Source organism: Tachypleus tridentatus, chromosome 6, assembly GCF_004210375.1.
Source record: "Tachypleus tridentatus isolate NWPU-2018 chromosome 6, ASM421037v1, whole genome shotgun sequence".
Taxonomy (NCBI): Eukaryota; Metazoa; Arthropoda; class Merostomata; order Xiphosura; family Limulidae; genus Tachypleus; species Tachypleus tridentatus.
Window position 1 is genome coordinate 152,963,774 of NC_134830.1, and position 27,476 is coordinate 152,991,249.

The 27,476-nt window shown below is 33.7% G+C and overlaps 1 protein-coding gene across 10 annotated transcripts in view; it reads right to left on the minus strand.

Moving 5' to 3' along the window:
* Nucleotides 1-106: 106 nt before the first annotated feature.
* Nucleotides 107-27,476, minus strand: part of LOC143254108 (uncharacterized) — a 29,467-nt gene continuing 2,097 nt past the window's right edge. The window contains exons 2-10 of one of the 10 annotated variants that reach the window (XR_013029955.1): nt 26,716-26,918; nt 21,219-21,380; nt 19,164-19,617; nt 15,473-15,617; nt 12,473-12,588; nt 10,829-10,942; nt 9,622-10,051; nt 1,937-3,179; nt 107-774 (exon numbers count right to left, since the gene is read on the minus strand). Coding sequence is in view for 4 of the 10 variants with exons in the window: in XM_076508893.1 (XP_076365008.1) it covers nt 721-774; nt 2,665-3,179; nt 9,622-10,051; nt 10,829-10,942; nt 12,473-12,588; nt 15,473-15,617; nt 17,400-17,432 (1,407 nt within the window). In the remaining 6 variants the exon portion in view is untranslated. Of the gene's footprint in view, nt 775-1,936; nt 3,180-9,621; nt 10,052-10,828; nt 10,943-12,472; nt 12,589-15,472; nt 15,618-17,399; nt 19,035-19,054; nt 19,618-21,169; nt 21,381-26,715; nt 26,919-27,476 lie in introns of those variants that run through there. The other 9 variants (XR_013029953.1, XM_076508896.1, XM_076508894.1 and 6 more) reach the window with 9 other exon arrangements.

A 27,476-nucleotide genomic window follows, 5' to 3' on the forward strand; every position in this document is an offset into this window, starting at 1 on the left:
GTAACACTTTTTTTCGAAAAACAGAGGGAGAGAAGAAATAAAGTAAAAATGTGACTACGTTTCAGAGTAGTATACCACAGTTACTTGTACCTCGTATGAACATGTGTAATTATGTTCCAAGCTGTTATTTTATTACAATAGAAACAATGTAATACTTCATTTTTGTTATACAAAACATGTGATTATCAAAAGAAACAAAACAATTGACACGCGCTCCGTAGACTCGCCGAATTTGTTAAACGACTGCGCAGACCACGCTTTCTCTCCTCGGGATCGTAAGGTTCGTTCACTTAAGCACGTGCGAGCTTTCTTGCGCTCAACTGAGCACGTGAGGAAATAATATTTACGTACTCGGTGAGTTGAGTCTCATTGCAGCCACCAGGGAAACGATCGATGGTGTTTAATGAGGTTTCCTTTCGTATTATTCAGTTATTAGTGTCATCACTAAAAGTCAAATTATCTTAATAAAGGCTTCGTTTTTTTTTATCAGAAATGTGAATAAATTCCAACAGTCTTGCATTCATATCCAGTTTTGATACAGATCGGCATCTACATGACAAACCACAAAATCGTCGCTGCCAGTACCGGTGTTGAAACCTTAATATCCGCCATCTTAAATATCTTCCTCATTGATCAGGTAGTTACAGTGTTGGTCACCAGTTGGTCCGTAATGACACACGCCCACTGTTAGCTTCAGTGACGTCAGATAGATCAGTGACGTCAGATAGAAAGATGGCGGTTCTGTAGATACTGCACCGTCATCTTCTCAAATGCCTGCAAGTAGAACAACACAGAAGTTAAAACGTGTAGTCGTAATTAGAACAACACAGAAGTTAAAACGTGTAGTCGTAATTAGAACAACACAGAAGTTAAAACGTGTAGTCGTAATTAGAACAACACAGAGGTTAAAACGTGTAGTCGTAATTAGAACAACACAGAGGTTAAAACGTGTAGTCGTAATTAGAACAACACAGAGGTTAAAACGTGTAGTCGTAATTAGAACAACACAGAGGTTAAAACGTGTAGTCGTAATTAGAACAACACAGAGGTTAAAACGTGTAGTCGTAATTAGAACAACACAGAAGTTAAAACGTGTAGTCGTAATTAGAACAACACAGAAGTTAAAACGTGTAGTCGTAATTAGAACAACACAGAAGTTAAAACGTGTAGTCGTAATTAGAACAACACAGAAGTTAAAACGTGTAGTCGTAATTAGAACAATACAGAAGTTAAAACGTGTAGTCGTAATGAGAACAATACAGAAGTTAAAACGTGTAGTCGTAATGAGAACAATACAGAAGTTAAAACGTGTAGTCGTAATGAGAACAACACAGAAGTTAAAACGTGTAGTCGTAATTAGAACAATACAGACAGTTAAAACGTGTAGTCGTAATTAGAACAATACAGACAGTTAAAACATTATATCTTACTACAAAGACAATCTAATGTGTGTGTGTGTGTGTTAGCATCTACTAACCACAGCTGGCTGGTCAGATTACCATAATTTTTGGTACGGTAACTAAAAACTGTCCAACGGTACATATGTGTTATTTTGTTTTCACATCTTCGATAGAGAAGGTAGACTAAAACAAAAGATCCTGGCATGGGCACATTTCTGTTTTTTAATATATATTAACTTTTGGCTTTGAACACAGTTAAACAAGTAACTTGATTACCTTCTACAAAACAGGACATACAATTAACACTCTAAGCCATTAGAGATGTCATAACAAAATATGGACAGAAGGGTAACATTATCTAACACTGTTCTTTATACAAGTTTCACTTCTCCAACATGTACCCTCACTGAGTGTAAAACATTATACGTAAGTAAACAATACACACAATACATATATAGTATCATAATTTGTTTTTATCTGTCGCATCATTCGTTGTAAGAGAACTGAGCAAATAAACTATATGAAATCACACATACCGTATGTAAGATACACAGGTGTTCCCAGCAGTAATTAGTTAGATTCGTAACAGAACTGTTGATATTTTTGTTTACGTTTATTATTAGTTATAAAGACTTTGTTAACATAAAGCACGGACCAATTGTTGCATTTTTAACTGTATTTAAAACACTAGTATAGAGTTCCAAACCAAAACAATGGTTGCTTTACATAATTTCTTGGAAGAAATCACAGGTGGTACAAAAATAAAAAATAATATAATAGTCTATCATACTTTAAGAGACAAAAAATACATATAATTGGGGTGTAACTGCAATGAATACACCCTTTGGTGCTGACCTGATCATAAAACGTATCCTTTAAAAGGTATAAATTTAGAACAAATAATAGTTTTCACTTTTGGTGCGTGTGTGTGTGAATTTACAAACATAACGGATGTTAACATGTATACGTTAGAGATTTCTCTTCTTTCTCACCAAAAATAAAATTGGAAAAAAAAATCTTGACGTAGACGCCTAATATATTATTTAATTGGATTTATTCTCTGCTGTGGAGTACAGTTTCACCTATTTAACGCTCATCAGAACAGCTGAATATTGAATGATGATTTAGGTATGGGTGTAACATTGTTCAAACACCGAAATGTTTTAGGTGGTGATTGAAAAAGGACTTAAGAACCCCAGTGGCAGAGATCCATGTCAGAGCAATATGAAGATAAAATTAAATTTACAGCCAGGAAATACCTGACCTCAATTTCAGCCAGAGCTCCGGGGTCAATTTTTGTTCGAACAATTTGGAAAGATTCTTCATGTCCATTTCCCTCGTTATCTACGTTTTTGACTCTGTTTTTTTCGGGTTTAGAGGCTGAAACCTTTAAGGAGCCACTGTCGTGTCTGGAGTGTTTATTGTTGCCGTTAGAGATCGCTACTAGTTCATGCTTTTTCTGAGTCTCTTCTTGGATATCTGAAGACTCCCTCTTTAAAGCTTCAACTGAATTAATGTCTTCCGTCGTCGACGAACGAAGACTAAATTTTTCATTCTTTTCATCTGCTTCTGTTAGTGAACGTTCTGCAGATTTGTGTCTTCTCTGAGACCCAAGACGACCTCGAATCTGGGAATCCACGAAATTACCAAAAAGCCTCAGTGGACTTCTTCTGGTCTTGACTGACATCACTAAAGATTCGATTCTACGGTTTCTCGAAGCTTTTCCTGACTGAAGAGACACTGGAATATCTGTCGTGTGGGATCTGCTCAGGGACGGACCTAAGAAGTAAAATAAAATCTAATGTAACAAATACAGTATCAGTTGTAGCCAAGGCTAGAAGGCAGTACTTGTATGCATATGTTCACGTTTTTATTGGTTTTGACAACTTGTACATATAGCTTAGACACGAGATTATAGCTAGCCTTCTTAGAGCCAAGATGTAACGGACTGATATACTGCTTCACACTTATTTGATGAGGGTTTTACTACTAGTGGCGTGATTTACTAAAATTTTAAAACATAAAATTCGTGCAAAATAAAACCATAAAAAATATTAAAATCATAATACATGAAATTCACATACAATAAAATACAAAAATAAACTCGTAAAACCGAAAGAAAATTAAAATATGATATGCATTTAAAGTAAGTAAAATATACTAAAATAAATATTAACATAGAATATATAAAATAAACGATAATTTTATGACAATATAAACTAAAAAGGTGAATTATACTAAGTTGGTTCTTCTAAAATTAGTTGTTTTTTTTTGTCATTTGTCTTGCAACGAAAATAATTGTGTCCTTTTTTATAGTATTTGATGGTGATGTTTGAAATTGTTGAGGTAAAAATTGAAAGGGTGTACACAGATCAGAGACCTGGTCATTAGTATTAACACATTTTCTAATCTTAATGTTATTTATATTTACATTTGACCAGGTCATCCCAGCATAATCTCTTAAAGAACTTATTGAATATCATCTTACTTGTACACCCATTTCGTGTATAAACTATTTTCATTAACATGTTAAATCTAACCCATCATTTGTTTTCCCAATTTAATGATCTCCTGTGGCAAAGCCTGCGGACGTAAAACGTTAAAAAACGGATTTCGATACCAGTGGTGAGCAGAGCCCAGACAGTCCCTTGTGTAGTTTTGTACTTAATTACAAACAACAACAATAAATTTAATGTTCTGTCGTAAATGACACCCAAATATCATATTTTATGAACTTTACTAACTTACCGGTTATATATATTTTATATTTGTCGTATCTTTAATGTTATTTTTTAGAAATATCACCTTTTTATCGACAGAACACTACAAAATTGATTTTGGGCTACTATTTTTCCAACGAATAGTGGGATTGACCGTCATATTATAATGCCCCCAAGGCTGAAAGGGCGAGCGTGTTTAGTGTGACGGGGATTTGAACCAGTGGCCCTCAGATTGTGAGTAGAGCGCCCTAATCACCTGGCAAAGCTGGGCCTAACTGGATACGAATAGAAGAGAGGAATAGCTTAGGGATGAATTTGGACTCTTGGAGTCAGGTGTTTCAGCCTTCTCCAACTTTGATTTGTTCTCAATCATGTTTTGTACTTAAATAGATGTTTTCTATAAGTGACTTGTTTCACTTATAGAACTATCTTTTAAGTTTGTTTGAAACTAAAATAATTTAGATAAAATAAAAACATAGGTAATACAAATAAAAATAATAATAAAGAGGCATATAAATATATAAATAAAATGAAGTAAAATAACACAAAAATTCTAAATAAATTAAAAAAATAATTTAAAACATTTTATAATATAAAAATAAATCAATATAAATAAAAATTTAAAAAGTATAAAATGAAATAAAACTATATGTAAAATAATAAAACTTAAATATCGATTTAATAACAGAAGAAACTCAATGGAGATTCATAATTATTAATTCTTTTAAAAGTTGTTTTATTTTTATATAATAGTTAAGCCTTTTTTAAATTTATAATAGTCGACTGTGATGTTTTTTAAACAGTGAATTCTGCAAAGACCACATGTATTTTAGTTCTTCGGCCAAGACGTGTTGAACCCTTAAAAGGACTCGTTTTTATATTAGTTTTTAAGCATAGTATTCTATTAGTTCAAGTTTCAGTTTATGTTAAACTATTCTGCTCAAAATAATTAAAGGAACAAGTACATATTTCAGTATATTTTTGTCATAACTAAATTTGTGTATGTGAAACATATCCGTTCGTCTACAAGTGTATTTTTAAGCGTGCGAGTTAAGTTTGAAGCAACTCAAAAGAAACTCACTTCACTCAAGGAGAATACAACTCAAGGTACCCTATATAAGTCTGTTCCGCGAAACTCTGCATTCCTCATTAATTATTGAAACAAACACCAACATGGATCTTTTTCGGCTCGTTTTGTCAGTGTGCACCTTCATCCTGTTTACCAAAGCAGTGAGGCGCCATCTGACAGAGAACGAGATGGCCAGGGCAGTCCATATGCTGGACGATGGCCAAACCCAAAGGAGGGTGGTACAGCGCGCGTCTGTGTATCACCAAGCGTCATCAATCGACTTTGGCGACGTTACCAGGAGAAGAACTCTTATGGCAGGAGACCAGGCCAAGGCCGTCATCACTGCACGACAGCCAAAGATGACTGATACATCGTGACTACCGCTCTGCGGCACGGGTTAGCTACGGCTCGATCACTGCGAAAAATGACCTTCAGCGTTCCACTGGAATCCGACCCAAACAGTTCGCAATCGTCTGCACGAATCACACCTTCAGGCCAAACAGCCTGCAAGAGGCGTATTCTGACAGTGCAACATCGTGCGGCCAGGTTGGAGTTTGCTCGTCAGCACCTGGACTGGGAACTTCGTCAATGGGCCACCGTGTTGTTGGCAGATAAGAGCAGGTTCACTGTGTCTCGTGATGATAAACGTGCGAGAGTGTGGACACGCCGAGGAGAGCGATTTTCCGGCTGTAACATTGTGCAAGTCAACGCTTATGGAGGTGATTCTGTAATGGTCTGGGCAGGCATATGCTTGAGTGGCCGCACGGACTTACTCATACTCAACAGGGATGCTCTAAACAAACGCACGACGATATAGAGACGAAATTCTGAAACCCATTGCGAGGCCTTTTGTCGGTCCTGTCAGCGAGGGATTCATTCTTATGCACGTTAGCGGGCGAGCCCAAGTCGCCAGACTGTGTATGGACTTCCTCGACGAGGAATGAATGGAGACTTTTGACTGGCCCGCCAGATCTTCAGATTTAAACCAGATTGAACATTGTTGGAATATGTTGTCGAGACGTGTTAGTGGACGCCAGCACCCTCCTCAGAATGTGCAGGAATTTCGACAAGCCTTGGTAGGCAAGTGGACTGCCATACCCCAAGATAACGTCGATAGACTGATTCGAAGTGTGCCAAATCGGTGTCAGGAGTGTGTCACAGCCCGTGGAGGCCACACTAGATATTGAATGTTTCAAACATTTATTGAATAAACACATGTACTGTTCCATATTGGATATCAGTTTTGGTGATATTGGTCATTTTTTAAAAAAGTTATTTCTCCATGTTTTACTGTCCATCACACATTAAAAAATGGATACACACAGAACAGAAATAAGGCAAATTACCTAAAAAATAAAAATATTTTCGAACACTGAGATAAGTTATATTAGAAAACGTACTTGTTCCTTTAATTTTTTTTAGCAATATACATATTTTGCGTTAAAAAAAAAGGAAAGAAAATAGAACTTTACAACTAAAATCATTTTTGCTTTTGACAAATTTAACCCTAACATGTTAGGGTTATTTTGTCAGATAGTAATATGGCCGGTCGTGATGATTCAACATGGGTAGTAAAAGGAAAACAAGTGAAAAGAACTAGAAGCAGATGAAGAAAAGCCCGAGATTCAAAGGAAAATAGCATAACATCAGGTATCGAACCAAGTTGTGAGTCAGGTAAAGAAAGTGTCAATTATTTTAAAAAGAGACCAAAGCTTAAAAAGTCTGCTACAAGTTTTCCAAAAACTGGAGATAATAGGAAAGCAGGATTCAGCATAAGAAACAAACCGGTAGTTAAACACCCACCACCAACTTGTCTTCCATTATTATTGAAAATATTTCAAATGACTTAAGTGGATTGAGAAATTAAAATATATACGTGCAGCTGAATACATTTTCAGCTTCGCTCAAGGCGCTTTCTCTTTATATCCAATGAATTACAGATAAAGTTAAACACAAGTACTAAATTGTCAACTCTTGTCTGATCGAATAATGATCCATTGTGGGTGTGGGTGTTAGCATTCACCACATAGAATTGGCTAGCTTGATGTCCTTAAGTTTTGGTTTTGTTTGTTTGTTTTTGAATTTCGCACAAAGCTACTCGAGGGCTATCTGCGCTAGCCGTCCCTAATTTAGCAGTGTAAGACAAGACTGCAGTGGTTCTTAACCCTTTTTCATTGTCTTACCCCCTGAGACTCTCCAGGGTATTACCGTGACCCCTATAATAATTTTTGTAGTGGTGAACTTTGTGTAAAGGTAGAATAAAACAAAACTATATAAAGATCCTAATTTATTTAAAATGTTACAAATAAATGACCTTGAGAAATGCTACAAGTGCTAAACAAATGTAAAATCCACGGAATTACTGAACATAATACAAAACCGACTTATTCACTCAGTGTGAGAGTTGATATATATATATAATGAGAAAATATACTAAATACGATGGAAACTTTGATATTTAAATTTTAAGTTCGATGTATTAACATTATATAGTTAAAAAAAATTAGGCAATTCAAAACGTTGTAATATATGAAAATTTTTACTCAAAATTAGACGGGTGGTTGCGCAACAAGCATCTCGACGTGGTTCAACTGCCGCAGTTCAGGGTGTTTCTCATTGGTGGGCAGTCAGAGGCACTTTCCACAAAAACAAAACAAAGAAAACTGCTCCGTGATTTCCCCAATAATTCCCAAACCTTCCATGACCCCCGAGAAACTTCAAACGACCCCCAGGTTAAGAATCACTGGATTAGAGGGAAAAAAGCTAGTCATCACCACCAACCGCCAACTCTAGGACTACTCTTTTACCAACGAATAGTGGGATTGACTATAACATTGTAACGCCCTCATAGTTGAAAAGGCGAGCATGTTTGGTGCGACTGGGATTCGAACCCGCGACCCTGAGATTACGAGTCGAACGCCTTAACCCACTTGGCCATGCCGGGCCTCTTTTGGTTTAGTAACTGGAAACTATCTGATGGTATACGTAAGTTATTTTTTAACATTTTTGATAAAGAAGACAGATTAAGAAAGATAAAGACCCTGACAAAGTATGTGGAGCATAAAGCCCTGACATAGCGCGTGGAGAATGAGGCCCTGACATTGTGCGTGGAGCATGAGACCGCAAACCACAACCCCTCGCTGTTTACTAAGCAATACTTTCCCAAACCGTATTATTTTATTAAAATTATCAAAATAACTGTAACGTATTGTTTAAATTATTAAAACGACCGTACTGTTTTATCTTTAATCTTTTGTTGTTATTTTTTGACAAATTTTACATAGATACTCTGGGTACCAATTATACAAGTAGTAAATTACGTTCTTTAGCGACGTCATTAGTATATCGATAAACTAGAATTTTTATTAACTGATAAGCGACTTTGAAATAAATAAAACTTTGAAAATAATTTTACACTATAATTTAGAAGCATTCTAAAACACAAAACTTTGTCTTCTTGCAGTAGTTAATTGGAACCTACAGTTTTAATTTAGAAGAAAATGTTTACATCAGGGTTATATAAATTATCGGTTAGATAAGGTACGTTTCAAAAACAGATTTTCTTTTCGTCTTATAAATAAACATACGAATCTTGTATAGCAAACGGAGATTAAGACTGATAGACGATGTATCCCCACCACAAAACGGTTCCTACTTTTCATTCACTTCCAAAACCTAGGATACATTTTATATCTCGCATTACAGTCTGTACGGGAATCCTTTTGATTTGTGAAGCGCCTTTGATTTTTATTTGGGTTTATTTAAATATATGTGGGTGGGTGTGGGTTTGTTTCACAGTTAGCTGTACCAAAGGCGCCATCAAGTGAATATAATATATATATATATATATATATATATATATATATATATACATACGTTTGTATTAATGATATAATTTTACCTTGTTTTGTCACAGTTTTGCTGGCGTGATCATTTATTTTTGGCGCCTTTGATGTAGATAATTATGTATAATTATCTATTTATAACTCTTAGTTTCAGAAGCTGGATAATATACACCACATACTACAAATGCGGGTGAACTGTACAAAGCACCACTAAATAGCGCACCTTTGACTCAAGTCGCAGTCAAGATTTGTTTGAAGATTCAAAGCTAAATAGTAATCTATCTGTGCTATACCCACTACGGGTATCGAAAACTGCTGTGTCGCTGGTAGTGGGAGGCAGAGACAAGAATTAAGTCGTTATGATTACGGTTTATAATTCAAGTTGTTTTATGAAAATAAAAATCTTTATAACGTATATTCTATGGTTTCAAATAGAAGCATGCAACAGAAGCGCCACATCGTGTCGAAATTCGTAAACATCTAAATAAAGTTTCGTTCTGCTATTATAAAAACAAAAACCTAAGACGGCATTGATTTCTCCGATACTGTCAAACAAAACCTTGAACAAAAATAAACGTTTTACGTACACGAAGTTCGCTCTTCATTCACCGAGTCGTCTTTCTCGAAATACTTTTTGGACTTAAGAGAACCAAAAAATTTCGCTGACTTGGACTTCATCAGGACTCTACGACAGTCCTCTTCGGACTTTGATATGTATTCCAGAAAGGAAGTCTGTCTTCCAGGTTGGTGATTCTGTTTCAACATGGCGGAATCTAATGGGTGTCTCTTATCCGAGCCTGGATGAACAAGGTCGTCGTAACTGACACTCAACTTTCGTAGAGTTTGTTCAGCTTGTTTCCTAACGGACTCCAAGTTATTTTCTATCTCCTGTAAAGTTGTCTTTAACTCTTTCAGTTGATTCTCTACATACGATCTATCTTGATCAGCCTCCTGTGTAACTGTTCGTAGATTTGGCTTACTTGAATTTCCACAAAGTTGTTTCGAAAGGGCGTCAATCTGAAAACCACATAATCGTAAAGAGTTCGTTAAAAACCGACACACAATAAACAGTGAAAACAGTAAATTAAAGTCAACAGACTCAGCGAGCAATCGATTCGTAACTATGAGTATAGGAATCGATGTAAGAATTCAGTTAATAACATGATATATTATAACGAAACCAATGCGGTATTGTGTAAATATTCGCTAAACGTCGATGCAGTTAAGCCTAATATTTGATACAAATCGTGCTACGCTGTAGTCGTCCATTTCGTGTTGCTTTCTCTCAGTTCATTGTGGATTTCAAATCAGAGGCGTGTAAAAATAATAGTACAGATCCACCTTTTCTCTGACAAGTCCTAGGCCTGGATTTTCTTATGATATCGTAAGTTAACAGCTGGATGGGATCATTAAATGAGCGGACTGTGTAAAAATTATTTAAAATAATAATAATATAATATCGTTTAGGTGCTCGCTCCAGCCTAACTGTCATATATAGGTCAAGAATGAACTGTGCATCTTAACTGTTTAAGGTAAATATACTTTATAAATCAATTACTGATAGAAATGTTATTAAAAACAGCTACATATTAGTTAAAGCATAACTATCCACGCTCTTTCCTAGAAATGGTAAGTTAGGTTTGTTACAATCTACAATGATACTACACTGTCATGTTCATTTCACACTTTATATATATATAAGCACTTGTCGATGGTACATTTGGGAAACAAATATTCCTACAAATATACTTTATGTGAAAGGATAAATGACTTTTTACTGAGTGCTGCACGAACCTTGAGCTGAGTAGAAATTTTTCTTTGCCTTAAGTTGGTGAGTTCGCGAAGAATTTCTTCTTGTGTGGTATTTGGCGCGTGGCTGAACGACGCCATCTGGTAGAATCTCTGATCCTGTAAATATGGTGGTAAAAAAAACTGTTGTATAATATTTCACCCCAAAATAACTGGAAATTGTGAAATAATAATAAAACAGACCGAGACATCTATCAGTATACATGATTACGATATACATTACAGTTTCACTTCTTTAATTAAAACAACTAGCTTCGTTTTGTTTACTAGTACTTTGTTGTTTTTTGTGTGTAAAACTAGCAGTTTTTTGTGGTTGTTTGTCATTAAACACAAAACTACAAAAAGGCTTATCTGTGCTCTGCCCACCGTTGATTTCGAAACCCGTTTCTAGCGGAATAAGTCTTTAGACGTACCACTCTGCCACTAGATGGCGACGATCGTTATTAAGCCTCGAGCTACATAAATGGCTATTTGTAGTATTCTTACCACAGATTTCGAAACCCAATTATTAACGTCGTAAGTCTGTATTTATAGGCACGACACTAAAAACTGAGGCTACCTGGACGTCTCTATCATTGAACTTACAGACTAGAATGAACGCAGGTAGATGATAACAACCATCGCAGACTCGTGGGCTAGCTTTGAATAATGGGATATGAACGTCACTATTATATCGTATCTACGTCTCCAAAGTAAGGAGTGCGTTTTGGAGATAACGGACTGCGAACCACGAATTTTCAATTAACATCCTGTGCATTCCACTAAGATCACGTTTGATTCTATGAAATAAAACATCCACAGACTGATAACATGGTATATATAGTTTATAAAAACTGAAGTAATAAAGTAAAACCTCAACAACACACAGTTGTTTGTAAGGGAGGTATTGTCTAAGGCAACAAACGCACATGCTATTTACCGTTAGTTTCCCGTGTGTAGAGTGTTCATACGGAAGTATTGTGTCCACGATAAAGAGATCTATTTATAGTTTGAATAATAATAATTTACCAAGCATCAAACATATAACCGATGTTAATGAAAATGTTAAACATAAGTCTCGAGTGTTTAACGTTAGCATAACGTACTGCACACTTTAATGTCCAGGTGTCACGTGACTGATAGGAAACTTCTAAAACATGTTCATATCAAAAGTTGTGTCTATATTGAACTTCTAAAACATGTTCATATAAAAAGTTGGGTTCAATATATAACACGTGTTCATATAAAAATTGTATGCACCTAGAACATATTCATAGAATAAATATATGTTCAGTATTTAGCACCTGGAAAATGTTCATATAAAAATTGTATGTTCTGCTTTAAGCACGTGAAAACATGCTCATAGAATAAAAATATATCCAATACTAAGCAGCCTAGATCATCTTTAAACACATATATTTAGTATTAAACACTAAAACGTGTTCACAGAACAAAAATATGTTTAATATGTAGCACCTGAAACATGTTCAGAAACAAAGGTATGTTTAGCATTAAGCACCTAGAATATGTTCAGAAACAAACATATGTTTAGCATTAAGCACCTAGAACATGGTTTACAGGTAGTAATTCTCAATAAATTGAACAATTCTGATATATTTCGATGCAAGTAAGAATAGCACGTGAGTTTACCTGCTTAGTGCTACGATGTTGCTTTCCAGGAATATTCGTTTTCTGCTCGATAAGTTCATCAAGTCTCTGGTTGGTGGCACTGCAGTTGTCTTCAGATCCAATCAGATATCTTCTAACTGCAATAAGAAAAATTTAAAGCTTTCTGAGATAACTTCGAAACTAGTCATTTGCTTTCTCTAAAGACATAAATAAAAATACTTACTGTGGCAATATATCTAGCCCTTACTGCTAATATGACCTACGTGTCGTCATCTATCACAATAGGAAATCACGTCATTTTCACAGGAAGTGACGTGATAAATGTTTCTATCTTAAACTAACTTTGTTAGATTATTGCTATTCATAAGACTTCATTTAACTATAATAAACTACAAGTCAAGCTCAGGTTTATAAAAAACAATAAATTCTGTGTTCGAACTTTATATCAGTTTTTAGCGTCCATATTGTAAACATTTTTTTTACTGAGTATGATTTTTGTTGTTTAAAAGTGTTTTGATATCTAGTACTTTTACAGTGTAGATCTGTCATCAGTGATCTTCTTCTTAAAAGTAAAAGTACAATTATAAACAGACGCTCAAAATAATGGAATAAACACAAAGATCTAGCATCTTCAAAACTAAAAAAAAAAATTAAAAGAGGAAGATATAGCTTTATTAGGCTTATCAATTGAACACTGGTTCTTAGCATACGAGAAATATTAGGACTTTATCAGAACTTACAATAAAGTTAGAAGGGGAGAAAACAAACGAACTTTATTCTTCGAGTAATAAAACCTTTTTAATTGAGATAACATTTCGCCATAGCGGCTTCATTAGGGCTAGCAGTTCAAGAACTTTACTTTTTGTACAACTAGTCTTAACGAAGCTAGCGGCTTCATTAGGGCTAGCAGTTCAAGAACTTTACTTTTTGTACAACTAGTCTTAACGAAGCTAGCGGTTTCATTAGGGCTAGCAGTTCAACGAACTTTACTTTCAAGAACTTTACTTTTTGTACAACTAGTCTTAACGAAGCTAGCGGCTTCATTAGGGCTAGCAGTTCAAGAACTTTACTTTTTGTACAACTAGTCTTAACGAAGCTAGCGGTTTCATTAGGGCTAGCAGTTCCAGAACTTTACTTCTTGTACAACTAGTCTTAACAAAGCTAGCGGCTTCATTAGGGCTAGCAGTTCCAGAACTTTACTTCTTGTACAACTAGTCTTAACGAGGCTAGCGGTTTCATTAGGGCTAGCAGTTCAAGAACTTTACTTCTTGTACAACTAGTCTTAACGAAGCAGAAATGATGAAACGTTGGCTGAAATAATTTTTGAAATTTACTCTCTTAAAAGGTAAAGACTTCTTGTCTGTTTCTTTCTTATTCTAGTTTTGTTTCCAAAATGTCAATACCGGTGTTATAAATATTAAAATAACACAAGACAGCGATTCTCAATATTTGGTGCGTGGGCTCGTTTCAGCTGGGCCGTATAAGGGTTTCATATATGAAACGACAATGGCAGCATGATATATAGTTCCCATTATTATGTTTTTCTTATAGCAAAGCCAAATCGAGCTATCTGCTGTGTCCATCCGGGAGAATCGAACCCCTGAAAATCCGAAGAGAGGGAAGTTTTCATTATGATCCGCCAAATTTTTTTTTTTAAATCAGAGGGACTCGGGAACAAATTGGTTTGACAACTATTATTGTGGAAAAATACGAAAGCAAAAGGAACTTGAGAGTTCCGAGGAAACGTGTTTTCCGCACTATTGTTTTGGTTTTTTATTTTGCCCCTACATTTTTTTTATTTTATTTAAAGGAATAAATATTTATGTATCATCACAGTTTGATTTTCAATAACAACAGAGACGCTTTTAAGTACCTGTTGGCCTTTATATTGAAACCAGTCTATGGCTACTCGTGACTCAGAAAGATTTCTTTTATTTTATGGTTGGTTTCAGCCCTCTACGTTTCATAGAAAAAAATACTTAGATTTTTTATTTCTACGAATTTCAAAAACATGTTGATTACATTTTAGTAATTATCTGTAGCCCCTAGTGGCACAGCGGCATGCCTGTGGACTCACACCGTTGAAAACCGGGTTTCGATACCCGTGGTGAACAGAGCACAGATAGCCCATTGTGGAACTTTGCGCTTAATTCTAAACAAACTTATCTGTAGACATTGATAATAGACGCAAAAAAAAATATTCCGTAATTTCTTTCTGTGGTTCGACTACTGTCGGATTTTTAAATACATTTTTCTCAACAACTCATGCACAAAATTGCTTTGTGAGTGGGAATTCCTAAAATTTGTTATTTAAGGTTTCCTAATTACGAACAAATCACGTGAGCGCACACATTGTATTATATTTATCCTTACTAGTTACTGTTAGGGTTACCTATAGGCTTTATACGGATCAAAAACGAAGAAAAAAAAAGTGCTTGTCTTGGTCAGTTCTTTTGCGGCATGGCATTCGTGAGGGTTGTAATAAAGTGACGGTCAATCCTTTTATATATTGGTAAGGAGTAGTCCAAGAATTGGTGGTGAGTGGTGTTAATTAGCTGCCTTTCTTTTAGTGTATGGGCTCAAATTAGGGACAGCTAGTGCAGATAGACCTCGCGTAGCTTTGCTCCGAACCTAAAACAAATAGTTTCGTTTCGAGTTTACTTACGGATTAAATATATACATTTACAATTCAAAACTTTCACGGTGTAATCGATAATAATCGACCAGTGACCAAAACGTCGTATCTATTCTAAAAATATTATTACTTGTTGTAAAAACTGTAAATCATAATAAAATATACAAGTTACGAGTTCTGTAACAAGCAGAATCAAAGCTATGTAATATATGGGCCCCACCAGTGGTGACAGGTGTAAAACCAATCAACGGTATCGTTAAAGAGAACGTTGTGTACAAGAGACTGAAACACAACCAAGTTTCAGTATATGATGGAGAATTATCCTGATTTAAAGCTCTATTGCTTGCTGCTAATCTCTGTGTCTAAAATAGAATAATGTTTCTTACATTCCGTGGCTCGCTGAAGACCTCTGAATTCGAGATTTAATGCGTTCATACTGAGGGAACAAGCGTGGATACAGGTTCTCAGAGTTTCTTCCCATTCGTCTTGTTCGTGGGCTTTTTCCGAATGCAGACACACGGGACGTCGGTACTGTATAGAGTAACAAAGAATATTTACGTGCGATGGGTCAAATTTATTTAACCTTCATTAAAGAAATGAGTCACGCATTTAGCAATTGGGTCATATTTATTTAACCTTCATTAAAGAAATGAGTCACGCATTTAGCAATTGGGTCATATTTATTTAACCTTCATTAAAGAAACGAGTCATGCATTTACCAGTTGGGTCATATTTATTTAACCTTCATTAAAGAAACGAGTCACGCATTTACCATTTGGGTCATTGCTATTTAACCTTTTTTAGAGAATATGTCGCGCATTTACCAGTTGGGTCATCGTTATTTAACCTTCTTAAGGAAAATGAGTCACGCGTTTACCAATTGAATTATCCTTACTTAACAATCAGTAAAAAACAAATTATCTATGATTAAGTGAATATAGATTGTTAGTTGTCCAAATACATTTCATTTTTAGTTTTGTTTTTTCCTGTTTCAAACTGAGACGTCTGGTGAAAGGCATGGCAGAGCTGGGACTCGTGAAAACAAATTTCCAGACAAAAACGTTAAACACTAAGATAACAAAGTCTCAAGTAGGTCATGCTGTAAAGAGACAAGTTTTCGTTTCATTTAAATAAGCGAAAACACAGTTTTTCGCATAATACTTCAGTGGACCAGAGTTTTTCTGCTATTACAAACAAATAAAACTAAGTTTTTTTATACGGAAGAATTTCACCATTTAAGGCAAGACACTTGATACAAACATAAATTTATCATTTTGGCTGTTTAATAACAAATTCAGGAGAAAATAGTTAAACACTGAATTGTAGAAACATGTAAAAAACATGCAGAGTGTGTATTTACAAATGTTTCAAGAACCCGTGAAGACAACCCCGTTTCCGAAATACACACATAAACGATTAGAAATTAGGCTTACAGTAACATGTAATATACATATACACTCCGTTTATTGTATATTTAATAAACCATACACACAGTTGTTTATATAGTTAAAAGTAATTTACTATACTTATTATTTTTCACAGTGATATAATATTTCGAACAAGTTAACATTACCAAATATGAACTGGAATACTTATTATAAATACAGAGCTTTGGTGGACTTCTTATATCTTGTTTTATCTGTATTAAAAAAAAGCATTCTCTGATGTCTTGTTATTTAACAGTAGGCTTAAGCGAAGGTGTGTATGTTGTTATTTAATAGTACATGTAGGTAAATGACTGTTGTTTAAAAAGTGGGCTTATGAGATGGTGTATGTTATTGTTCAAAAGTAGGTTTAGCTGAAGGAGTGTATTATTCAAAAGTAGGCTTAGATGAAGAACTCTCTGTTGTTGTTGAAAAACAAATTATGTGGAGGATTGTATCAAATTTGAAAGGTTTTACGGATTTCACCCATTACATCCAAATAAGCCCAAAAGATTACAATTATACTTATCAAAAACATAAATATTAGGCCTACTACATTTTCAAACACCACATCCTTAATCTGGTATCGCAGGTACTTTTAAAAGCAGGGTACAAGTTAATACATGCCCTGACGTTTACAAAATTGAACCAAGAATGGTGAACCTCGATATCTGTTTATAGGTCCTTGAGATTATTATATTCTTTTCTAATGATTAAATATCCCGAAGGGACTAATTATGAATGTAAAATTTAAAAATGTAGTAGGCCTAACACTAATGTCTTATGAAAAGGGTAACAGCAATTATTTTTCGCCAGCTTGTACAAGGTGTTCACATCATAACAAATGTTCTATCAAATATCTTATAAAAATAGTTGTCACAGTACGTACTCGGAATCTGAAGGTCACAGGTTCGAATCCCATTACCCAACACACTTGCTCGTTCAGTTTTGGAGATGTTATAACGTCACGGTGAATCCTGCTTTTCGTCAGTAAGCTGGCACTTTTAAATTAGGGACGGCTAGAGCAAATAACCTTCGAGTGACATGCGTGAAATTCAACAAGATAAATATGAAGTTTGATGTATATTTGTTTTTCATTACACATCACACTACATCTGTTATGCACAGTGCTGACGCTTCCCTCTCCCCTAGTGGCACAGCGATAAGTCTGCGGACTACAATTCTAGAAATCGGTTTTCGATACCTATGGTGGACAGAGCGCAGAGAGCCCATGTGTAGTTTTGCGCTCAACAAGCAAACTAAACAACCGGAGAGACTATAATAAAAGTTTGTTTAGTTTCGTTTTTTTTAGTTTTGACGAATAATAATTTATAATATATACAAATAAAATTTCGGTTGTTTTAAGTCCCTATAAAAATTCCTTTACTTTAGAGTGACTATTTTCTCCCTCTACACAAAATAAGTGACAAAGTCCAGTCAGTAAATAGTCAGCTCTACCCCAGGCAATATACTTCTTTGCTGTAATTAAAAGAAAACAGCTTCCCCCTTTTACTGTCCTCCGGTGGGATAGCGATATGTTTGTGAACTTATTACAACGCTAAAATTTGGGGTTTGATTCCAGATAGCCTTCTGTGGCTTTGTTGTGAAATAAAGAACAACTGTTTAGCTATCCATAATTATAACTTTACTTTTAAAAGTTTTGTCTGTAAAATTTCAGTTAATTGAAGTTACAGTTGGGTTTAATATTACTGACCAGGGTCGTAGGCAGAAATCCTTAAACATGGTTCGAGTCCCATTTTCGTCAAATATTTATTCCAACCGAACTTTTATATAGACACATGGAAAGTAATAAGTGTTTGTTTGTTTTTTACAGTAAATAGATATAAGTTAGGGGTTTCGATCGTACTTCACCCCTGACGTTATTTTGGTGAGTTCAACTACCTGACTTTTTTTTTTTATATACACTGTACAAATTAAACTCCAAATTATGTGTAATCATGAAAAATGGTTTTAGATATTCCAACAGAAACATACCTTCTTTGTTTGTTTTGAATTTCCACGCAAAGCTACACGAGAGCTATCTGCGCTAGCAGTCCCTAATTTAGCAGTGGGAAGGCAGCTATTCATCACCCTCTACCACCGATTCTTTGGATACTCTTTTACCAACAAATAGTGGGGTTGTTACATTGTAATCCCCCACGGCTGACGGAGCGAGCATATGTGGTGTGAAAGGAATTCGAACCCGTGACCCTCATATTACGAGATGAGTACCCTAACCACCTGGCTTCCTTCACTACATAATACATCGACTATCTTTTACAAAATGACACGAAAAATTCCTTTCTTTCTTAAAATAATAAAGCGGTAATATTGTGGCTTAAAAATTGAGTTTAGATACTCGTGGTAGGCACAGAAGAGATATTGTATTATGTAACGTTGCGCTAATAACAAACTCTTTCGAAGAATTACATAAGTTTCCTTCGTTTCAAAATTGTCTGTCACAAAATGCAATAGTGTGTCCTCTTTCTCGAGACGCAATGAGACATATTTCACTAAAATAAAAACAAAAACTCCTGTCCTTACCTTTACCACAAGTCACTTTGTTCGAAGCTTGTGAGAGTGTCCTCTTTAGATTGATTGTTTGTTTCTTCTATTGTACCCTAGTTTATCCACCGTTTTATGTACATCTTACCTACGTTATACAGTCGTACAGTAACACATCGTCTGTCGAAAGAGTCAGCGCTTTATATGTGTAGGAAAATACAGTTTCCGATCTTAAAGTGTTCTTAACAAAGAGAGTAACCGATGCTAAAAGAAAAGAAAAGGAAAGCGCTGGTCTCTATTTACTGGTTGCAGAACTATGAGTTCTTATTATATTAGTCGGAATACACGGGTGGGCGACGATTTATCAGCTATAGCTTATAAAACCATCAAGTAGCTCGTGTCATTTGGCTCGAGATTTAGCTCGAAATACAAGCGCACGAGAATGAAATGCTCGAAAGGCGGGTCCAACGAATACATGAATATCTAAAAATATCGACCAGTCAACTAGACCTCCAACTCAGGCACTTCCATCTACATCCATATGTTTCTTTGCTTGTATTAGACACTGAAATCAGTCTTAGCGCTCCAAGCATTACTAGCTTCTAAAAAGAGAGAGTAAAAAAAAATTTTGAATAATTTAGTTAGCGATGCATATGATGAACATATTCATTCAATATTTTGTTTCGTGCGTAAACACCTAAAGTTTAAAACTCAATAGTTTCTACTTTAGTTTTCGTCCAAATAAATGGCGAGGTTTGTTTTATATCTTTTAAAAAATGAAATAATAATAACACTCAACTCTTGTATATCACCACATCCTGTCAGATGTTGATATAGTAACGTTTAAACTGGCTTTCTCAAGTCTGGAAATGTTGATGACAGAAAAGCCCGTAATGTTACGTCATTAAGTTTTCCCCGCTGACTTTCTATCTTTAGCTGCAGTTAATACATCTGCTGACGTGCCAAAAAAGATTCCGAAAACATTTAAAAGCGTGTTTTGTTTTTCGAAATATTTGAATTACAGTATACTCATTCGAATTTGTTTTAATTATTTTGTGGTTTCATACTACGGTGCAAGTGTGAATACGGTGCAAGTGTGAAATCCATTCTTTTTTGATAGTTTTTATATTGATTAAAATAACTGCACATTATTTCACGTAAAAATAGATTGTGTGTGCTACTAATAGCTGTTACTAACTTTCTGGTCACAAAGTACATCTAACTCTTGAATTTTTAGTGTAATCTATATGAATTATTGGTAGGATTCATATAAATTATTAATAGATTGTACATAAATTTCAAGTGGAATTTTTACGAATTATTGGTTGGATCTATATAAATTACTAATAGATTTTATTGGTAATTTCTGGTGAAATATTTGTTGGTTTTGTATAAATTACTAGTAGATTCTATATGAACTTCTGGTGGAATTTTCACAAATTATTAGTCGGATCTATATAAATTACAAATAGATTCTATATGAATTGCAGGCGGAATGTTTATGAATTATTTTGGGCTTTATATAAATTATTAGTGTATTCTGTGTGAATTTCTGGGGAAATATTTATGAATTACTGGTGAGATCTGTATAACTTATTGATAGTCTATATAAATTTGTGGTGGAATCTATTTTTATTGTTAATGAGATTTATAAGGATTGCTGGTGAAATTTATATTGATCTGTTTTTAAATACAGTTTCCAAACTGTTTCTACGTCAGAGTCCAGAAATTTCTGAAATGCAGGGCTCTTAATATTAAATAAACTACACAAAGAATAAAAAAATACTAACAATACACTATTTGTTCTAACAATAAACAAAAATACTAACAATACACTATTTGTTCTAACAGTAAACAAAAATACTAACAATACACTATTTGTTCTAACAGTAAACAAAATACTAACAATACACTATAATATATTTGTTCTAACAGTAAACAAAAATACTAATAATATTGTATTTGATCTAACTAATTACTGTATTTTACGGGTGAAAAAAGTTATTCCATTACAGTGAGTGTTGCAATAGGCAAAAAAAACATAAAACTTCTCAAAATGATGATGTATGTGTACCCCACCGGTAGTGAATAATATAAAAATAAATCAGTAGATTAGGGATAAGGTATTTGGTTGTAACAACATAAATAGTTCACCTTTATTGAAATTGACAGACCATCATAGCTCCGATGACCCTGTACATACCTCTTTCAGTATATATAAAGATCGAATTGCTTTCTCATTATTGCTACTCTGAAGGGGAGAAACATCCAAACGACAACCAGAGAGGTGAACTGTTCCAACACGAACTGTGACGTTGTTTTCATAAAGATTTCCAACACGGCTGGCTGTAGTTTTCCCCAGACCCTGAAGTAAACATTTTACATCATAAATAAAGTTTCGTGGTAACGGTAATGTTTGTAATACTTCCAAACCATGAACTTTAGCAGAAAAGACAAACAACTTATTCAAAGTGAAAAACTATATACCACAATGATTGTCTTATAAGAACGTTTATTCTGTAAAACAATAGATACCTTATTGGAACTTTTATTCCACACAACATTAGATATTTTATTATGAATTGTATTGTATACACAAAAAAGGATGTTTTATTGGAAGTCCAATTGTACACAACAATAGATATTTTACTGGAAGTTTTATTCCACGCACCACGCTCCCCTAGTAGCTCAGTTGTATGTCTGCGGACTTACAACGCTAAAAACCGGGTTTCGATACCAGTGGTGGGCAGAGCACAGATAGCCCATTGTGTATCTTTGTGCTTAATTCAAAACAACAATCCACACGACAATAAATATTTTATTGGAACGTTTATTCTACACAAAAATACATATATTTTATTGGAACGTTTATTCTACACAAAAATACATATATTTTATTGGAACGTTTATTCTGCACAAAAATATATATATATTATTGGAACGTTTATTCTGCACAAAAATATATATATATTATTGGAACGCTTATTCTGCACAAAAATATATATATATTATTGGAACGCTTATTCTGCACAAAAATATATATATATTATTGGAACGTTTGCTCTACACAAAATATATATATTTTATTGGAACGTTTATTCTACACAAAAAAATATATATTTTATTGGAACGTTTACTCTACACAAAAAATATATATTTTATTGGAACGTTTACTCTACACAAATATATATATATATTATTGGAACGTTTATTCTACACAAAAATATATATATATTTTATTGGAACGTTTACTGTACACAAAAATATATATATTTTATTGGAACGTTTGCTCTACACAAAATATATATATTTTATTGGAACGTTTATTCTACACAAAAATATATATATTTTATTCGAACGTTTATTCTACACAAAAATATATATATTTTATTCGAACGTTAATTTTGCACAAAAATATATATATTTTATTGGAACGTTAATTTTGCACAAAAATATATATATTTTATTGGAACGTTTATTCTACACAAAAATATATATATTTTTTGGAACGTTTATTATGCACAAAAATATATATATTTTATTGGAACGTTTATTCTACACAAAAATATATATATTTTATTCGAACGTTTATTATGCACAAAAATATATATATTTTATTGGAACGTTAATTTTGCACAAAAATATATATATTTTATTGGAACGTTTATTCTACACAAAAATATGTATATTTTATTGGAACGTTTATTTTGCACAAAAATATATATATTTTATTGGAACGTTTATTCTACACAAAAATATATATATTTTATTGGAACGTTTACTCTACACAAAAATATATATATTTTATTGGAACGTTTATTCTACACAAAAATATATATATTTTATTGGAACGTTTATTCTGCACAAAAATATATATATTTTATTCGAACGTTTACTCTACACAAATATATATATATATTTTATTCGAACGTTTATTCTGCACAAAAATATGTATATTTTATTGGAACGTTTATTCTGCACAAATATATATATATATATATTATTGGAACGCTTATTCTGCACAAAAATATATATATATTTTATTGGAACGTTTGCTCTACACAAAATTATATATATTTTATTGGAACGTTTGCTCTACACAAAATATATATATTTTATTGGAACGTTTACTCTACACAAAAATATATATATTTTATTGGAACGTTTATTCTACACAAAAATATATATATTTTATTGGAACGTTAATTTTGCACAAAAATATATATATTTTATTGGAACGTTAATTTTGTACAAAAATATATATATTTTATTGGAACGTTTATTCTACACAAAAATATATATATTTTATTCGAACGTTTATTATGCACAAAAATATATATATTTTATTGGAACGTTTATTCTACACAAAAATATATATATTTTATTCGAACGTTTATTATGCACAAAAATATATATATTTTATTGGAACGTTAATTTTGCACAAAAATATATATATTTTATTGGAACGTTGATTTTGCACAAAAATATATATATTTTATTGGAACGTTTATTCTACACAAAAATATGTATATTTTATTGGAACGTTAATTTTGCACAAAAATATATATATTTTATTGGAACGTTTATTCAACACAAAAATATATATATTTTATTGGAACGTTTACTCTACACAAAAATATATATATTTTATGGAACGTTTATTCTACACAAAAATATATATATTTTATTGAAACGTTTACTCTACACAAAAATATATATATTTTATTGGAACGTTTATTCTGCACAAAAATATATATATTTTATTGGAACGTTTATTCTACACAAAAATATATATATTTTGTTGGAACGTTTACTCTTCACAAAAATATATATATTTTATTGGAACGTTTATGCTGCACAAAAATATACATATTTTATTGGAACGTTTATTCTAGACAAAAATATATACATTTTATTGGAACGTTTATTCTATACAAAAATATATATATTTTATGCGAACGTTAATTTTGCACAAAAATATATATATTTTATTGGAACATTAATTTTGCACAAAAATATATATATTTTATTGGAACGTTTATTCTAGACAAAAATATATACATTTTATTGGAACGTTTATTCTAGACAAAAATATATATATTTTATTGGAATGTTTATTCTACACAAATATATATATATTTTATTGGAACGTTTATTCTACACAAAAATATATATATATTATTGGAACTTTCATTCCACACAAAAATAGATATCTTATTGGAAGTTTTATCCGACACAAAAATAGATATCTTATTGAGAGTTTTATTCTACACAAAAATAGATATTTTATTGAAAGTTTTATTCTACACAAAAATAGATATTTTATTGGAAGTTTTATTCTACACAAAAATAGATATTTTATTGAAAGTTTTATTCTACACAAAAATAGATATTTTATTGAAAGTTTTATTCCACACAAAAATAGATATTTTATTGAAAGTTTTATTCTCCACAACATTAGATATTTTATTGGAATAATATACCTGGGGAATACTTTTCAACTACACTTTTAGCATTTATGAAACAAACATAACTTCGAGTTTATCGAATAAAATATATGTTATCATATAAAATAAATGTTTTAAGGCTTATAACACTAAAATTCGGGGTTCGATTTCTCCCGCCGAACTGATAGCACGTAATGCTGTTTTACGTTAAAGTAACATCGAACAACAGTAATGTCTTTTGCCTTCCGATGGCTTTGCGATACGTCTTAGACCAAGTATCACTAAAAATGGTCTTCGTTACCCGCGATGGGCAGAGCACAGAGAGCCCATTATGTATCATTCCGCTTAAAAACCAACAAACGTAAAGATTATAAATAATTTATATGTTTTACGATCACTTCAGCCTGCGTTAAATCATATTTAAGTATGTCAATTCTGACTGTTGTTGATCTGGTCGTAATAAACAAGTCATCTTTGTGAAAATTACTTTTGTCGATTTTTACGATCCGAGACCAGATTTCAAAATTGTGTCATAACAACGTCAGGACTGGGTTGTTACTTGTTACATTTTGTATGCGTTTAAACAAGATTAGCGTACTTGAAGAATTGGTTAACATTGTTTTTATACGAGGGCTATCTGCGCTAGACGTCCTTAATTCAGCAGTGTAAGACTAGAGGGAAGGCAGCTAGTCATCATTACCCACCACCAACTCTTGGGCTACTCTTTTACCAACGAATAGTGGGATTGACCATCACATTATCACGCCCCCACCGCTGAAAGGACGAGCATATATGACGCGACGGGGATGCGAAACCGCGACCCTCAGATTACGAGTCGCACGCCTTAACACGCTTGGCCATGCCGGGCCCAAAATAAGTGTGTGTTTTCTTATAGCAAAGCCACATCGAGCTATCTGCTGAGCGCAGCGAGGGGAATCGAACCCTTGATTGTAACGGTGTAAATCCGGAGACACACCGCTGTACTAGCGGAAGGCTCTCGTTACTAAAGTTACTACAAAACGTGTGTGTGTATATTGTCCACACTTCAAAGCCGTGGATGCGTTATAAAAGTAATGATCAAATCCAGGACCATAGGAAGCGGTAAGACCAGCCAGACATGTACAAGGTTGATACAACTTATGTATTATAACGTGTATTTTTGAGCATGGCACATAACGTTATGCGTATGGAGTATTTGTACTTACAATGGCTCAAGATTCAATCTCACAGCATTAAATTTAAAACAATGGCAAAGACTTGACCACTCAAAAATTGGTCAAATCTCCCACCGTTAGATCAGATAAGAGTTGGTAGTGAGAGTTTTATTTGAATTATCTAATACTTTGGCTTTCGCACTTGTGTTTCCAAACCTCTTGAAACAAGACTATTCTGAGTTTAAAAGTTCCTGTGGAAATAGAGCAATGCCACATCATACTTAAACCTTAACTGGACACTCAACTACGAAACGATTTGTTTGTGCTATAATGTTTGTCAGCTTGTTTGTTTTGAATTTCTCGCAAAGCTACACGAAGGCTATCTGCGCTAGCCGTCCCTGATTTAGCAATGTAAGACTAGAAGGAAGGCAGCTAGTCATCACCACCCACCTCCAAATATTGGGCTAATCTTTTACCAAAGAATAGCAGAATTGACCGTCACTATTAACATCCCCCACAGCTGTAAGGGCAAGCATGCTTGGTGTGACGGGGATTCAAAACGTGACCCTTGATTGCGACTCGAGCGCTCTAACCACCTGGCCATGCCGGGTCGTAGGAGTATTGACCAGCTGTTTTCCCACTAATTTACCAGTTCAAAATTAAGGAGAGCTAGTACAAATATCCCTTGAATTATTTTGTTGTTGTTGTTAAATATCAAACAACAAACAAATCTTAAAGACATTTAACGTTTTACCATCCGTGGCGTTTCTTAGAATGAATGTTTTATAGCTGCTAGATTAAAGGAAGTATCAGTCACTGTAACATTTTGTATCAGTTACTGTAACATTTTGAATAACCGCAGAGCTACCGCTCCCTACAAATCGCAAAAAAAAATATTTTTATTTTCTTAAGTTCATAATTAAATATGTCCACCGCCAAAATCCGTTTGGTACATAGTTCTTTACGTTTCGGTTTTATAAGCTGCTTGGTGAGTAGAGTAATATGCAAGTAAGACTGGCAAAAATTACTTATCGGAAAAAAAAAAAATCATTACAAGACTTTTAATTAGCACATTAAAGACAAATTGTCTCAGTATTACCTCCTCCAAAGTCCTTTATTTTTCAAGAGATACAAGTATCCTTCCTTGACGATATGGCTTTTTATTACGTCCACCAGAACACCTTCAGGACACTCTCTGCTTTCGAATTTAAGCCCATTCAGTAGGTCATCGAATGAATTGCTTCTCACAATATTGCATTTCCCACAACGACGCTCCATTTAGGCTCTTAAGGGGTGATGCCACTGATATAAAAAAGGGATTTGTAAGTTCGTTAGCTACCGTTTTCGATTTCTCAAAGGCTAAGATCAAGCTCGAAAAAATTCCTACATATCAACCACTTTAAAATAATACTTTTAAAAATACATATCAATCATTCTAAACCATGTCTCAACCAGCGTGGTCTTCCTTGTTTATTGTACAATGTGTGCGACCCTGTTTTTGTGTTGTTTTTTAATTAGATGTTTGTGTTATTGTTTCGTCCGAAGGGGTATTGACGTCACGTGATTATTGCGTAGATAAACGTAACTGACTTCCTAATAATTCTGTACGTACAGCACATTTTTAGAACTCTGTTGGAAAACAAACTCGAAATTAAGAAAACTGAGGTAAGAGACAAAGCAACTCACAAACTCGCTAACTCAGTAATCGAGCCAACCACTGTAGGGGTGAAACTAGAGAAGGAAGGACAGAGCAGCCCGGTGATTAGGCTATTGAAATAGTCCTAGCTTCTTGTGAGAGTTTGTGTCAACACTTAATTAAATAACAATTGTATATAGATCTTAAAAACCAAAACCTTTTTA